Below are 16679 nucleotides of genomic sequence, written 5' to 3' on the forward strand. Positions count from 1 at the left end.
CAAACAGCAAGTAGGAATGTTTAGGAAAATACCACAGTAACTAGTTTTGATTACTTAGCATTCATTTTTACAGTATATTTAAATTTATGTGTGTATGATTTCTTTGCTTGGAAATAATTAAGGAAAACTGCTCAAAAGAATATTGATTGACTCTAGTAACACACAATTATGTTAGTAATTACCAACTTGGTTCAGAGCTGGTCCCATAAGATTTCAGATACTTGCATTTCTGAAAGATTTTAGGAAAATAAGCCCCAAGTTTATTTAGACAACATTAAAAAATCATAAATTTATTACCTGAGGTACACCAATTTTTCTGCAAGCTTCTAGAAAATTCTCCACATTTCGCCTGCATTTTGCCATTGTTAATTTAGGCTGCCAAGGAAGAAAAACGTGGTGTTACTAGCGAAGTTTTAAAACTTCTGCTAACTTTAAAAATATCCTTGCCAACTGCTTCATAAACTCAACACTAGATCAGAGGGTCAGCAAACTTTCTTTAAAGGATCAGATAATAAATGTTAGTCTTACGGGCCATACAGTCTGTTGCAGTTACTCAATTCTGCTAAGAGCCTGAAAGCAACCTAGACAATATATAAACCAGTAAGTGGGACTTTGTTCCAAGAAAACTTTGTTTATAAAAGTAAGTGCTGCCTTGGACCATAGTTTGCCACTCTTTACTTCAAATATTTATATTTTTCAACTTTTTTTTTTCTTACTTCAAATATTTGGCTTTGATTTTTGTGAGGCAAGTGCTAAACACAGAAAAATTTTAGGGGGATAGTTTAATTTTTTCTCCATTTTAAAACAATTTACACTAAAGAAAATTCAGAAGACTCGTGAGAAAATTATCCACAGCCCCATCATTCAAATATAATCATAGTTCACAATTTGGTTCAGTCTTTTTAAAAGATATGTGTATATATTGCCTTAAACAAGACATTTATTTTCTCAAATAAAGATAATGTTTTATAAAGTCAATAACCTTTGCTCATGAATACGCTACACATGCATGTCTCTACTCAATGGTAGTTTTTTAAAACATTTGAATTTTAAAAGATTGGACTATAAAACTTATTTTTCTGAAAAGATCTCTAATGACTAGAAACACAGAACTGCATCCCATGACCTAAAGTTGTGGTCAAGTTTTTTTTATATAGAGGGTTATGGGCTGCAATTTAAGAAAGAAATATGAATTCCATTTCCCAGAATGATTACCAAACAACTGTTCAAATTCGTTCGTTAGTTTACAGTATGTTTGAACATCAGGCATGGAAGCCAAACATTTGCAGCGACTCTGACCTAGAGTTTTTATAAATGTAAAAGCCTGTACCATCTCTAGAAAACAAAGGTTTCACTTTTAAATATCTGGGTTTTCTTCAAAGATGTCATATAATACTCTGTCATGAGAAGAGGGAAAGCAAGGTAAATACACATACGTAATAGTGGTTGAAGGTACTATAATCTTGGCCTGAAAAAGGTAGCATGGGCTAGGATTGGCTTTGTTATAAAAGATAAAAAGGTAACAAGTGAGAAGGAAGGGAAGTAATAATTTTAAAATTGCAAATTGAAAAACTTTCAGCAAGGTCGAGAAAGAGGATAGAAATTAGGTTTCCATGGGAGCACCCTTTCTTGCCTATGCCAAGTTCTGCTATAACTGAGGTTAAAAGTTTAAAAAAAGAGTGAAACACAGGTAGTAGAATCACAATCGACTTAACAGGAAAAGAAAAACAATCATGGGGTTCACACTGGCTAATTCATACTGGAGCTGGGCCCTTTCTCTTTCACTTGTTACGTGTAAAAGAGTAGGTTGTTCATTAGAAAAGCGATGCTGTGGTCTTCTCAACTCCTGGCTAAGAGGGAGGTAAGATGAACTGAGGCAAAAGTCACTGTGGTGAAAGCTCCTTGAAGAAGGTGGGCAAATAAAACACAGAACAACTGCTTTCACCTAGAATTTTCATTGGGATATGAGAAATCCCCCTCATATCCCATCTGCTTGTAGAAATGGAAGTAGAAACAATGTAACTAGCTTCTCTTATTATGAAGGGACCTTAGCTTAGCAAACCAGGACCCTGATCTGAGTTTGGGAGAGAAGGCTGGAGGTGTATGCACAGGAGAGCTATAGATGAGAGACTCTAGCAAAAGAAGGAGACCTGTTCTACAAAAGAAAAGAACCCTACATTTCTGCAACTCTACAATTCAGATGCCAACATCTATGGGAGGGCAGAGTAAAATAGCTCTAACCACATAGGTAGAAAAACTTTTTTTCTGTGCAAAGGAAAGGATAAAAGGATAGAGTTAATGTTGCTAAGTTAGAGACTGGTCCAGAAATCACCACCATCTCAGACAAAAAGAAAAGGCGGCTCACGATAATGATCTTGGGCTCTCACTCAGCATTGTTTCCACAAGAACTATAAGCATCCTAAGACATAAAAAGTGTGTGTGTGTGTGTGTGTGTGTGTGTGTGTGTGTGTGTATGGCGGGCAGTAGAACAGAAAATTTCCTTTGAGATTTCCTCTGCACACTTCTGATTGAGAAAGGGGAAGAGGAATGGGGGGACCATCATTTCTTTCCCTACTTATTCCTTCCCTTAGCATTTATCTCAATTCCAGGGATGTGTTTCATAATTGGGATACAACTCTTTCTCATAGTCTGATGAAACATTGTGAATCTACTCTTGAAAAGATTCATGAACACAATTTTAGGGAGTTCAATGTGTTTTATTTCTCTAAGAGGTTAAATATTTATAAAATAGTTTCATTTTTCCATATGTATTTTACAATCTATAACGTAAAGCATTGTGTTCTGGTGATAAGGTAAAGAACCTTGGTCACTCTTACTCTCAAATTCCACTTTCTACATTAGCTCCTTGCTACTTCCTAAATATTTCCTCTGGAAATGAAGGACAGATTTGTCCTTTTTTAAAATTATTAAATGTGTTTTTTCTTAACTCAGTTGACAGAAACCTGGAAGAATGCGAAGTATGAATAACCTTTCCATGACTGGCACTGCCCAATGGCACATCCATTCCTATTCTCTTAATCACCACCTTTAGGATCAGAACCAAGTGTTTTAAGTCTTTGGGAGCAGTTGACTTGGGAGCACTACTGCTCCTCTCTGCCTTTCCTTCGTAAAACTGAACCTTGTTTCCTCAGGTCACTAAATAAAAAGTAGCTACCTACTTTGCTTAGGAACAAATGTATGACTCTTGTTTTTGGATGTGCTAGAGGGGAAAGAGCCATACCAGCCTCTTAGGACTTTGGTAACAAAGCAGCTTTTACACTTAGGAGAATAAAGGTCCGTGGGAGGGATAAATGATTTGCATCTAGAGAGGCAGCAAGGTGAAAATCCAGAAGCGGCAACCTATAGGCCTAGATATAACTACAATGTAAGTAAAGAATTTGTATCTGCTAAATAACCACAAATGACCAAAAAATGAGATGAGTCAAATCTTTTGAAAAGGTTAGACACTGTTAATCATGTTACAAATGCACAGTTTCCATCCAGGGAGTCACAACAATCAAATGCAATGTGGGAACCTTGATTATATCCTGATTACGTGAGTGGATACTGAGGAGGAGAAGAGGGAAAGCAGTGATGAAAGATATTCTTGGAACTGGGACATTTGAATATAACTTGCAGATGCTGTTGGTGCCTCACCCAGTGTCCCTTTACCTAGTCTGTGCACCTATCCTCACCTTCTACCCCCACGCCCAGCTGGCTGCTAATGGCTCACAGCTGTCCCCTTCTAGGTTCAGCCTGATCCCACAGGGACACCGAGTATGAATCATACCATGCTCCCACCTTGAGGCAGGGAGCTCATTACCAGTAAGTCATTGGCTATAGGCTATGGGGAAAGGCAAGGTGGCCTGGGACAATTCTCTGAATATTTAGGGGGTGAAGTGTTATATTTGCAACTTATAAATGATGTAGTTAAAACCCACCCACACACACACACACACACACACACACACACACACACACACACACACACACAGAGTCAAAGCAAGATGGCAAAAGGAGATAAATGGCAGATCTAGGTGGAGGCTTTAAGAGTGTGCCTGGTATTATTCTTTCGTAATAAAAATTTGTAGGAAAAAAGGGAGTGTGTCAACCCAAAGTTTGCTCCTTCTTTTGAGGGTTACCACCCTGATTCTGACATTCAGATCTGACCAGCAGTCTAAAGAAAACCTGTCACCTTGAACGCATATTCTCCCTTATTTTCCACGTGCAGTTGGTCACTAAATCATGTCAGTTCTACTCCTGAAATAGATTCATTATTCTAAAATGCAATTATAACCATATTATTCCCCTCAAATTGTTCCAGTGTTTCCTCACTATCTACATGAAGATAAACACTTGTACCTCCCTGACGTGGAACATGAGGCCACTGTCACATGGCCTTTGGCTTACTTACCTCTCTAGCTACCTCTCCTGCCATGTGTACCCGCACCTCGTGCATGACCTGTTCTGAACAACTTAAGAAATCCTTGACTACGCCACGATCATCCTCATCTTCTGACTCGAGGAATTCTATGCCCAGAATCCCTCCTCCCTCTCTGTAATGCTGATGAATTCCTACAGTTTAACTCTTCTGGGAAGACTTTCCTGAACAAGCAGAATTAAGAGCTTGTTTTTTTGTATTCCTATACTACACCTCTTACAAACCTCTCTTCTAACATTTATCATACTGCTGTAAGTTATTGTTTACTGCCTACTTTTTCTCATAGAAGTGAGACTTGGGAAAGCAGGAACTGGACTATTCACATTTGTATCCCTAGCGTGCTGCACAATGCCTGCCATTGTACTTAATAAATGTCTGATGACTAGCCAACATTTTTAACATTACAAACTTACTACAGCTGGTGACGGGACATGAATGCTTGGGACAGATCGAGGCCGCACGTGATTGGCCAAATGGCAGAGAACAACACCATCGGTTAGAGCTGCTCCGAGATCACAAGGCAGAGACACTTTCAACCGGTGCTCGATATGCTAAAGGACAGGAAGACATGCCACATGTTAACTGAAGAGTGGCTGACACATAGGACATACTGGACTTACAATGGAATATATTTCATTAGAAATCAAGATAAAAAGCAAGTAACTTAAGTACCACAATCCCTATTTTATCCTTCTATCTTAAGTCAGCAGGTTACGGAGATTGATTACATAAGTATGGCAGCCAGGCCACGGTGGTGCAAAGTACCACAAGAGAAATTCATTTACAATTTCCTGATTAAAAAAACAAAACAAAACATTTCAACTCCAAAATAAAATACACACTATATATGATGTGTGTACATACATGTAAATTATTATTATTCTTACAAGATTCCTTTACAACATTAGGCAGAAAAGAAATTTAAATGAGTAGGGCTAAGGATTAAGCTTTATAGAATAACCCATCTCATTTTCTTAGTAAGTAGCTGTAAAGAATTTCCTTAATGGCAAAATTTCTTTCACTTTCATCACACAATTGGCAACACAGTATAAAATGGGGACTTGTTTATTCTATTAAAAATTATAAGTCAAGTGAATAAGTGATTGCAGGATTATGGGCTATAGCAATATCAATGAAAAAGTGTAATTCAATGGTAATGTACACACCTTCCGCAGTTGATCTATTAATTCCAGCTCTTCTTCTCTTTGCCTTGAATTCTGTCTTGTTGTGGAATCTGCAGAATCAGTGGTAGGTGCAGAAGATGAAAGAAGGGGTGAAACATGACCTAAAAAACATGAGCATGTAAAACAGAAAGGCAACTGCCAATGCCAGAAAAAAAATTCAATTGACCGGATCTGTTTCCTTGCAAGTACAGCACTTTCTACTTCTGGATTAACTCTTTAAAAAAAGTTTTTATTCTGGAAATTTTCAAATATACACAATAATAGGCAGAACAGTATTAAAAAACCAACAAATGTCCATTACCCATTTGGCTCAACTACTTTTGTGTGATTGATTACATCCACTTAATGTTTTTATTGAAAAATAACAGAAAATTACAAGTCATAAGCAAACAGCTCAGTAATTATCGTGACAAAGTGGACACAACCATTATCAACACCCAGAAGCCCTTGTCAAGCTCCCTACCCACCAGTAGCCAAAGGTTACTTCCAACACTACAGGTTCTAATTATGGATTTCCTGACTTCTAACACCACAGATTAGTTTTATCCATTTTTGAACTTTTAATAAATGAAACCATATTTATGTATGTATGCTTTTGGGTCTGCCTTCTTTTGATCAACATCATATTTATAAGATTTATCCATGTTGTGTATATTAATTTGTTCATTTTCATTGCTTATATGGTATCCCACTGTATAAATATACCACAGTTATTTATCCATTCTGTCACTGATTCATTCACTTTGGGGCTATTATGAATAATGTTGCTATCAATATTTTTTGTACGTATGTTTTAGTGTACGTATTACAGAAAGCAAAATTCCAAATCATGGTATGTACAAATATTCAACATTAGATAAGATAAACACTTTTCCATACTAATTTACAATCCCAGCAACAGTGTGTCTCTGGTTTGATTTTAAATCTCACTGTAAGTGCATCTATCAGTTAGATAAAAGTGCCTATTTTAGACTTGAAATTTTTGTTTCGAAGTCCGGGTTACTTCTTTGGGGTGCAGGCAGAAATTTGTCATATTAATTAGCAGACACAAGAACCAAGTAGATTTTTTTAAATTACGGATTGATTTCTTTAAGAACACAGAAAACAGCTTTTATTAACAGAAAAATCTGAGAAAGAGCTCATTACAGAGAGGACGAACATTCTCTGAAGCTCTGAAAAAGTATTTTATTTGTTCAAATACTATCACCTACTTTTAGGTTCTACTAAGAAATTCTACTAAGAAACTTTCGAATTAAAACAAATTCAAAACAAGAGTCTCCTACTTTAATGTTAGTGAGATCACAGATAACTGCAGAGTTTAAAGCTTTTGCCAAGGTAAAATCTCAAGGTAGAAGTGTAAAAGCATGTAATAGTTAATGTCATTGTATAAAGCCTTGCAGGGTCCCCTTTCAGTCACTACCTCCTACCTTTATTTGTTTCCGTCCTGACAGCTGCTCGAAAAAGGAAGCTTTCAGGGCGCTGGGGCTGGTTTCTCTGGATAGCAGCAGGAAAAGAATATGCAGGGGAATGATGAACTAAATCAGCATAAAAAGCAAAATTAGATTAAAGGAGATGGAAAAACATTAACTATAGTAACAGACACATATGTCACAAAAGTTTGATAAATGGAAAATAAAGAAAAAATCAAATTAAAAATGGTAATAATATAAAAGGATATTTTTGTTTATTAATACAAAATCTGGTACAGAAAAACAACCCTGGCAGCAGAAAGGCTGCTTACATGTAGTAATAATTGTCACGTTATTTTTGGTGTATTAATAAAGGCAGAATGAATGCTGATATATCGAATATAGTCTCTGCAAACCTACAGCACTGCTAGCTCATGCTCATATGTTCATATCAAATGGCTGAGTAGTTGAACAACGAGTTGAATTAAAAAACTGAAAATGTGTAGAAAGTTCTCAATTTTGTGTCTAATTTCTCATTTCAGAAAAGGAACCCACAGTTCTGTAAGAACTAATTTATCAGGAAAATCTTGGTAAAGAATTATAATCTTGATGTGGGTAACTGCACTTTGTGTCTATTACCTGTTTCTGTTGTAGGTGAACTTGATACTGTCAGAACATTAGATCTGTCATCATTCTGTGGGGAAATAGAGACATATCAATAATTACTACTCAAGAAGAGGTATTCTCCACATTTATGGAAACTATGGGATTAAAAAGGAAAAAAACCATGCAACTCTCCTTCAAAATTAAGTCTAGAAATAAGAACTTGGTATAATAATTTTGTATGTTTCTTTTAAGGGCAAACCTTTTATTTAGTTCTATAGAATACAAGGTTTATGTAATGCATCATCGAAAGATAGTCCTATTATATAAGAGGGCTTTCCTATGATTGTGAAAAATGATCATCCTAAGGCAGAAAACTTTATTGAGAAAAGTATAGGAAAGAATAAAATTTTATTTTGTAATAGTATTTTTCTGGTATAGTTCCTAAAGTATTTTTACCTCCCTCTAAAGAATAAAATTTAATGTGTTAAGAGTGATGAAGTTTTCTTCATTTCAGTTAAGAAATAAGGTGTTTAAAGATGATAGATAGCTGTATTTCCAGACTTGTATTTGAGTCCAAGATGTTTTTAATTCATTGAACAAAGAAATTGTAGAAAGGAGGAAGAGCTCACTCAACTGGTAAAAGTTTACCTAAAAAAAAAAGGGAAATGTGGTTAAGCTAATTTAAAAAGAAATGTGTTGGCTGGTTGAGTTAGAGATGTTAAAAGACTTGGCAGGGCAGTAGAATCAAGAAAAGCTTGAATAACAAATTTCCAGGCCTTGACATCTAGTTTTACTCAATAATTTAAATATATTATAACCTTATGCTACTAAGACACATTTTTGAACTAGCAGAATGACTTGAACACACACATATGCACATACACACACTTGCTCCCATGCTTTTCTCTCCCTTTTGGTTGGGTTTCAGTATTTTCAGAAATCTTTTAACTCTAGTTGGAATTTGGTCAGATGAAATGAATGATGACAGGGAATTTTACTACTAAAATAAGTAGAAGCCATGTTGTTCAGAAAATTCTTGGACTGATCTGGAAGACAATTTGTGGTAAACATTCCTTGTTTTGATACTCTTAGGTTGATAATTAAAATTTAAAAAGTAAGCTGCATTCTTGAGTAAAGCAATGTATTAAATACTGATTAGTGAAAAAGACATGTTCAAGTTTATAGATGACAATAATTTAGAATGTTGAGAAGAAATGGAAATTCAAATATAACAAATTTAATCTAAACCAACAATAGGAACTAATAAAAGGAAGGAACAGACAAATGAGGCAAAAGCTGGATATTTTTATAAGGAGACAAAAGACTATTTTTATTTTTAAGAAATAAGAGATAGGAAGGAAAAAGCTAGTTAGCTAAACAAAGACCTGTTCAAGGACCAAAGGCACAAGCAGAAAAACATAAAAGTAGCAATTATTCCAGATATAGAGGAAAAAAATTGTCAAAAAACTTAAGGGTGGCCAGTTAGCTCAGTTGGTTAGAACGCAGTGCTAATAACACCAAGGTTGCCAGTTCGATCCCTGCATGGGCCACTGTGACCTGCGCCCTCCTTAAAAAATAAAAATAAAAAAAATTAAAAAGACCCATTAATAGGAGTTAGGCTAGAAATTTCAACATAGTAAGGAATAAAACAATAGTTAATAGGCAGTTGTATTAGACGAGAAGGGAAGAGCTGACAAAAATTCCTCTGAATAGCAGCAAATGATTTTTACCTCCAAAAACACCAAAAGATAATACACAGTTGGGTCTAATGAAAAACAAAACCAGAATAGAGGGGACTTGTAAAATGGTGATTTTTGAAATGTACTTTTATCAAAACTATAAATCTAATTGACTTGCATTCTAGGATACTAAACTAATTGATGCAAATCACTTGTAAACCATTGGCTGTATTTGAGAACTCTTGGAGAAATGGAAAGCAAAAAAAAAAAAAAAAAAGAAAGAAAACTGACAACTCAACTTTTGTGCCTGGCTTAGCAACAAAACAAAATCATGCCTCAAAATCATGATTTTATATAACTTTACCTGCTGTAATGTTACTGGGATACCAAAAAAAATAAAGAATATATCTTTTTAAGCTAATCATGTGAAAGTGCAGCAGGTCTGACAGAAAGTTTGAGTTATCACACAACTTTTGACACAATCACTTTGGCCTTTCTCATCTATGATTCTGGGAGGAGACTAAGCCCCAGTGCCCTAAAGTATCCAATGAGTGTAATGAATTAACTTCTCTCCTATACATCTAGTATGGTACTAGGTATACCCCTTCCTTGAGAGAATTTTACAGTCCCTCAAATAATTTTCTGTGTTGTTCAAATAAGGAAACTAGCTGAGAAAGGTAGCAAAGGGTTAACACAGAAGGGAATGATAAAGTTTTTCAGGAGACACATCCAAGTACCTGTTAGCATCAGAGAGGTTTGTCAGGTTTACAGATGTTACAGAGTTGGGGTAAACATTTAGGAGGATATGATGTACAAATTTGTAAGTATTCTGGTAAATTAGAGAAGTATTAAGCAAAAAAAGCAAACAGGTATTTAGGAAAACAAAAGACATAAGATGTAGAAATTATCATTTAGAAGTATAATTGAGACATTTGAGAATTATAGCGGATACTGAGCAAAATGAATACCAAAATGGAAAAAGCCAACTTAATGCTCAGAGTTAAGACATGTGAAAAACCCTTACTGCATGCTGAGCACCAGGTGATCTCTAAAGAGGGATGTATTTCTCGCTGGGGACTGGGGAGCCAAAATGGAAGGCAGAGAACTTGTGAAAGTTCCTAAGGAATGAACGGCTGGGAAAGACCTGTAAAAGGATCAGTTAATTCAGGGAGAAGACAAGGGTGGTGCTGTAGTAGTTTTCAAATATAAAGATTCTCACATAAAGACTGCTATTTACTAGAAAACCGCTCTGGAAAGAAAAAGGTATAAACCACAGGAGGACAGACAGAAGCTAGAAAAGGAAAGAACCTTCTTGACAGTGAGGATTATTAATCATTTCTATGTGTCATAATAACAAATAAGGAATTACCATTCCTAGAGACCTTCAAAAACTAATATGCTACAGGCTCCTTATTTAGGCTTCCAGGGCATATGATCTCTGTCACAACTATTCCAACTCTGTTGTTAAGCACAAAAGCAGCCACAGATAATACAGAAACAAATGGGAGTGGCTGTGTATCAATAAAACTATTTACCAAAACAGACAGCCTAATGTAGGGGGTTTGGGCAGTGACAGTTTTGGGGACTTGGATTGAAATCATTTTGCATGTACATTAACAACAGAGTGAACATGACATTATGTATCAGCCAAAGTAAAATAATAACTCAAAACAATAACCAATGATTAGAAAATTAGAATGACATGTTAAATCAGAATCTGAATATAAAGAATTAACGCAAGCTTTATGACTGTTTCTGGCGTGATAAAACTTTAAAAATTTTTCAAGTGAAATTAATGTTAAACTCAAATAGTTTCATAAGCTTAGGTATATTTCATGCGATCCTAGATTTCAGATTGCTGCTGTTAGACCAATCCATTGGAAAATTTAAGACCTCCACTATATACCCCCGTCCCGCCCCAAAGTTCCTGGTGAATTACAGCAACAAGAGATACCTTAAGAGGCATGAAGGCAGAAGAATGAGGCAGGGTAGCAGAACAGCCCACTTCATTCAACCCTGACAGCGACTAAATTTCAAAAGAGAAAGAGAAAAAAGAAAGCGGCATTTATGTTAGCAAAATGTCACGCAGGCAGGAAAGCAGCCAAGCAGATCTGATCAGTGAAATTAGAAAAGGAAAGGTCACTGACAAACTTTCAGATGGTTTACTAAAAATATTGATGGTACAGAAAGAGAATACTTGGGGGGTGGGGGTAATCCATAATTTATAAAAACAGTTTTCCATCTATAATAATTCAAGCTATTTCAATACCTCATACATCAATCAAGAAATGAAAGGTAGGATATATTAAAAACAATTCTATTTAGAAATAAAACTCAGAACATCAAAATTTGTTTAGCAAAATAGCCTTGAAACTAATGAGTTCTATGTTGTTCCTATGACGGGGAAAAAAAAATCCAGTTAAAGAGCTCATTTTAACTGAGAAGAACCAAGATGAATAAGAACAATATTTTTCAATATTAATCCAATTTCAGTAAATCCAATAGCTTTATTATCATTCAATTTAATGGCTCTGATGTGAGAAGACACGACATGAGGGTTTTGTATCAAACTTTAAGGATGAACCAGCACTTCATTTCTACCTTTGTGAAAGTCCAAATGACCCACAAGAGGTTAAGGAGAATTTTCCTTTTCTTTAAATCCTTTATCCACTCTCTAACCTCATACAACTAGTTCGTTATATTAGAGATAGTGTTAGAAGTTACTGTACAGAATTTGCTGATTAGAGATAAAAGCTGCTCAAGACATGACAATTTTTTCATTTGCCGGGGAGCAGAAATCAGAGAAGACAGGACTTTCACAAAGGGTGCTGGATAATTGTACCCATTAAAACAACAAAATGACAAAGGCTTAATGATATCAAAGGCTTTATAAGTTAAATAATTTTAAGAAATTTAAATTAGGATCACCAAGATATGAATTATGGGATAGATGAACAAGAACACATGTGGCTGTTTAGAAGATAGAGTAAGTGATCAATAAAATAAATACAACTGTATTTTTAATGAGAGTCGATCGGTAGCAATGTCTCTCCTCCCCACCCCCCAAAAAATCCATGTAACACACACTGCAACATAGTTTTTCTTAAAACAGAAAAAAGTGAAGAACGAAATTTAGCAAAGAACAAGACTGCACAACAGTAATACAATGTGCATGCTTCACCTGTTTCGATTTCCTGGTCCTCCTTACAATCAAATATGCTGGAATTACTGTTAATCTCAAAATATAAAAAGGCTAAAAGCCACTCTGTTGGCAAAGAAGGAAAAAAGGAGCGGAGGAAAGAGGAAGCGAAATGAGCCTAGGTATGGGCAAGGATTTAGGGATGGGATATAGATGCAGGTGGGAAACAGATGAAAGCTACGGAAGCCTCAAGAAGGGCAGCCCTAAGAAAACGTTAGTATAATTGATATTAAACATTACTAATATTTATTTCAAATTCTATATTTGAAGGTCTTTACATCAAATTCAACGTTTACCTTGCTATATATCCCATCAGACTTTTACATCAGGAAACAATTCAATGAACAATTATTAAGCACCTAATATATCAGGAACTGTGACAGGGACTGAATATACATACAGTATTTCCCTGAAAATAAGACCGGGTCTCATATTAATTTTTGTTCCAAAAGACGCATTAGGGCTTATGTTCAGGGGATATCCTCCTGAAAAATCATGCTAGGGGTTATTTTCCAGTTAGGTCTTATTTTCAGGGAAACACGGTAGGTAAATGCAAGAGTGAAGACTCCTGGGCCCGTGAAACTTAGTCTAGTAGTCTAATAGAGGAGAGAGATAAAATAATAAATATCCACCTAAAAGTACTATGAGGAAAAAAAGTAACAATGGAGACATAAGCTTGACTTAGGGTTGCAGAAAAGCCATTTTAAAGATGTGACATTTAAGCTGACACCTCTAATGAGTAGGAATGAACCAAGAGGTATAGGCAGGAAGGGAGAGGCACTCCATGCAGAGAGAGAGGCATTTGCAAAGGTCCTGAGGTAGGAAAGGGTTTGCTATATTTGAAGAGCTGAAAAATGCTGGTATATCTTGAGCGCAGAGATGAGAAAGACACAGTAGCCAGAATATGTAAGAGTTTATAGGCCACGTAAACAAGTTTGGACTTTATTCTAAGGAGCTTGTAGGCCATGTTAACAAGTATGGACTTTATTTTACCATATGAAGCCACTGAAGAATACTTTTGAGATCAGAGGTATGATTTAAAATATGACGATTTTTCATAGTGTTGGACATAGTTTGGCTTGCAAAAATATGTGAGACATAGCCCCTGCTTTTAAATGCCATCTCATTGAGGTGAGACATGAATACTGATTAACTAAAATACAAGTGTATGTGGTTTGAAAATGGCTGAAGGCCATTTCAAATTTCATGCAAAGGGGATTTTGTTGTTTTTTCAATTTCCACTTTTTCCTTGACAAAAAAGTCTGAAGACTCAGACTTCTATCTCTTACTATATGTGCTATTAAATCTCATCTTTGTTTCCTAAATTGTTTTCAGTTATCGTAGGAGAGGCAATACAGCATGGTGTTTAATACAGGTTCTCAAGTCAGCCAGATGTAGATTTGAACCTAGCCTGGCACTTACTAGCAATGTGACCTTAGACAAGTCACTTTCAGGACAAGACGTTGCTGTGCCTCAGTAGTCATTTGTAAAATGATGATAAGTTTAACCTTAACTCTTAAGGTTGCTATGAGGAGTGAATGGGATAATTCTGGTAAAGTATCTGAATCATCACAGGCTCTCAATATTTTTCTGTATTAATTAAAATTATTAGTTGCTTCTCATGCCAATTAACTTCCACTGAAACTCCGGAGGCTGGTGGGTATGTTTATAATACCTCCCATTTAAAAAGTGCTTTCTCCATCTCAAAGGAAATGATGATTGACTGAAGAACACACAGAAATTTGGACAATGGGAGATTATGTAATAGGAATCTCATGCTGAAATACGCAGTTCATGCAGTGGTATGCACAACAATGGCAGTTACTAGCACATAAGACAGGAATCGCTATAGACGGCAGACTTTTGAACTGCTAGTTTTCAATACTATTGTGAAAAAATAACATAAAACATGATGGGAAAAACAATTATGTAAATGGTTAGAATTCTCTTTTAAGGCCCATAAAAGTAAGACTTTCAATAAAGCTCTCATGTTATACTCATTTTCAACTGATGAAACAATAAAAGTAAGCCAGTGTTAAAAATGATCAGTAGGTAGCATTCCAAGATAATGCTTCCCTGGGTTTAAAAAATGGGCATGGAGGGATAATCTTGAGATATATATATATATTTTCTAAGGTTGGGATTTTCAGTAGCTTAAGATAGATGCTAAGAAAGGATGCTAAATACATAGTTGTGTAATTGGCATCATGGAGTAAGGGAATCCATTTAACACAAAGGTGACTAATGAGCCAAATTAACGATTAATAAAGTAAGTGCACCTGGAATTAGAAATGACATTTAAAAAACTAATATATTATGCCCTTTCCTCCCAACACACATACAAAACCAATATGGTTCTCAATGCAAACTGGAAACACTAACAAAGATATGTGAATCATAGCTGCAGAACTGCGTAAATCATAAATAGTAATGTAGGGAAACAGTTCTAGCTATTTGTAAAGCAGTAATGATGTCGAGCACGTTTTATGGTATTTAGATCATTTCTGAATGAAAGGTACGGCAGCTATTCTCCAATATCTAGACACAGCAATTTAAAACTTTTGTGCAAGGCTCTTACCACTAACAAGGCACTATCATCAGTGTGCTGAGACCTTCTGGATGGGAAGGGACACTGGAGAGGTGGAGAAAATGAAGCAAAGTCAAAAACAAACTACGCGCACACGTGACGTATTTCACAATTACACAAGCAGGACATATTAAGACATACTTGTGAAGATGCCAACATACATGATCACATTCACTATCACCTGGAATTCATGTATCACAATAGGTAGTAAGTTGATTCTGAGTAATGATTTTCTTCTAAAGAGCCTAAACAACTTCATATATGATCTTATTGCCTCAGTGAGGGGACAGAGATTATTCTTTGGTCACAGAAGAGAAAACAAATATAGATGGAGCAGTAACCTAAGCATTTGTGGTCATTTAGTGAGCCACTGACAAATTAAAAACAATAAACTCAAGAGTCATGATTTCTAGTCCAGGCATCTCTTCATTACCTTTCTCTGAATAAACAAGAGTATAATTGGAAATTTTAAAACTGTTATTTTCTTGAGAAGCTTTAGATAATGAATTCTCCAGAATGACCATCAAGAAGGAAATGTGGGGTTAAAAAAAAGGAAGAGTGCATTAACTTATCAAACTTTAGTTGTCAAAAGGTTTGTACAGAATTATTACCATATGAAGAAAAGACAACTGAAAATGCTTAAGTGAATCTTTCAGGTATTATACCAATGCATAAGTTCTCATATAAACAAACAAGTAGTTACTATATGTCCAGTAAGATTTTTAAAACGTTATAATCAATATTTTAAAACATTTTGAACAATGCATTTTTACCATTCCAGAAATACTTGTGCTTTAAAAACACTGTGCTGAAAACTGATGCTCCTAAAGCCCCATACATGTGGTTTTCAAAAAATTTATTTTACAAAAAGCAAACTCAAGATTCACATGAAATAAGGTCTTTATGCATGTTTTTAAGAAATGATCATAAATTGAATAAACGAGAGGGCAAAGATTAAGGAAAATGGCTAATTGGAAAGCCAACTACAATAAAAATATTCATTTAGTAAGCTTCCTGATCAAAATAGGTCCATAAATTTTAAAAAGTTTAAGCAATTAATTTCACATGTTAACTTGTAATGAAAATATACTACTTATTATAAAACTAATCTGTACAAAGTATAATCAATAACATACACACTTAGGAAATGATCAATCAAGCTGAAATAGTATGTAGGGTCATGTTTTGTTGAATTCACCCTCTCAAGACTCTCTCTCACTATACAGTGTACTTTGAAAATGGAGGAGGGAAGGGGATCAAATATATGGTGATGGATGGAGAACTGACTGGGTGGTGAACACACACTGGGATTTATAGACGATGTAATACAGAATTGTACACCTGAAATCTATGTAAATTTACTAACAATTGTCACCCTAATAAATTTAATAAAAAAAAAAAAAAGAAAATGGATGAGGGAGCTGATACCCTGTTTCCCCCAAAATAAGACCTAGCTGGACCATCAGCTCTAATGCGTCTTTTGGAGCAAAAATTAACACAAGACCCGGCATTATTTGCCACGCCACGCCACGCCACGCCACGCCATACTTTATATTAGACCAGGTCTTATATTA

The 16679-nt window shown here is 35.4% G+C and overlaps 1 protein-coding gene across 17 annotated transcripts in view; it reads right to left on the reverse strand.

Annotated features, from left to right (window-relative positions):
• Positions 1-16679, reverse strand: part of LRCH3 (leucine rich repeats and calponin homology domain containing 3) — a 106584-nt gene that overhangs the window by 9706 nt on the left and 80199 nt on the right. For 3 of the 17 annotated variants that reach the window (XM_081075900.1, XM_081075890.1, XM_081075894.1), the window contains exons 14-19: positions 11274-11345; positions 7674-7728; positions 7053-7160; positions 5608-5726; positions 4855-4992; positions 298-375 (exon numbers count right to left, since the gene is read on the reverse strand). In XM_081075900.1, coding sequence (XP_080932026.1) covers positions 298-375; positions 4855-4992; positions 5608-5726; positions 7053-7160; positions 7674-7728; positions 11274-11345 — 570 coding nt within the window. Of the gene's footprint in view, positions 1-297; positions 376-4854; positions 4993-5607; positions 5727-7052; positions 7161-7673; positions 7729-11273; positions 11346-15096; positions 15151-16679 lie in introns of all 17 variants that reach the window. The other 14 variants (XM_081075889.1, XM_081075893.1, XM_081075899.1 and 11 more) reach the window with 7 other exon arrangements.

Source organism: Rhinolophus hipposideros (assembly GCF_964194185.1).
Source record: "Rhinolophus hipposideros genome assembly, chromosome: 2".
Classification (NCBI taxonomy): domain Eukaryota; kingdom Metazoa; phylum Chordata; class Mammalia; order Chiroptera; family Rhinolophidae; genus Rhinolophus; species Rhinolophus hipposideros.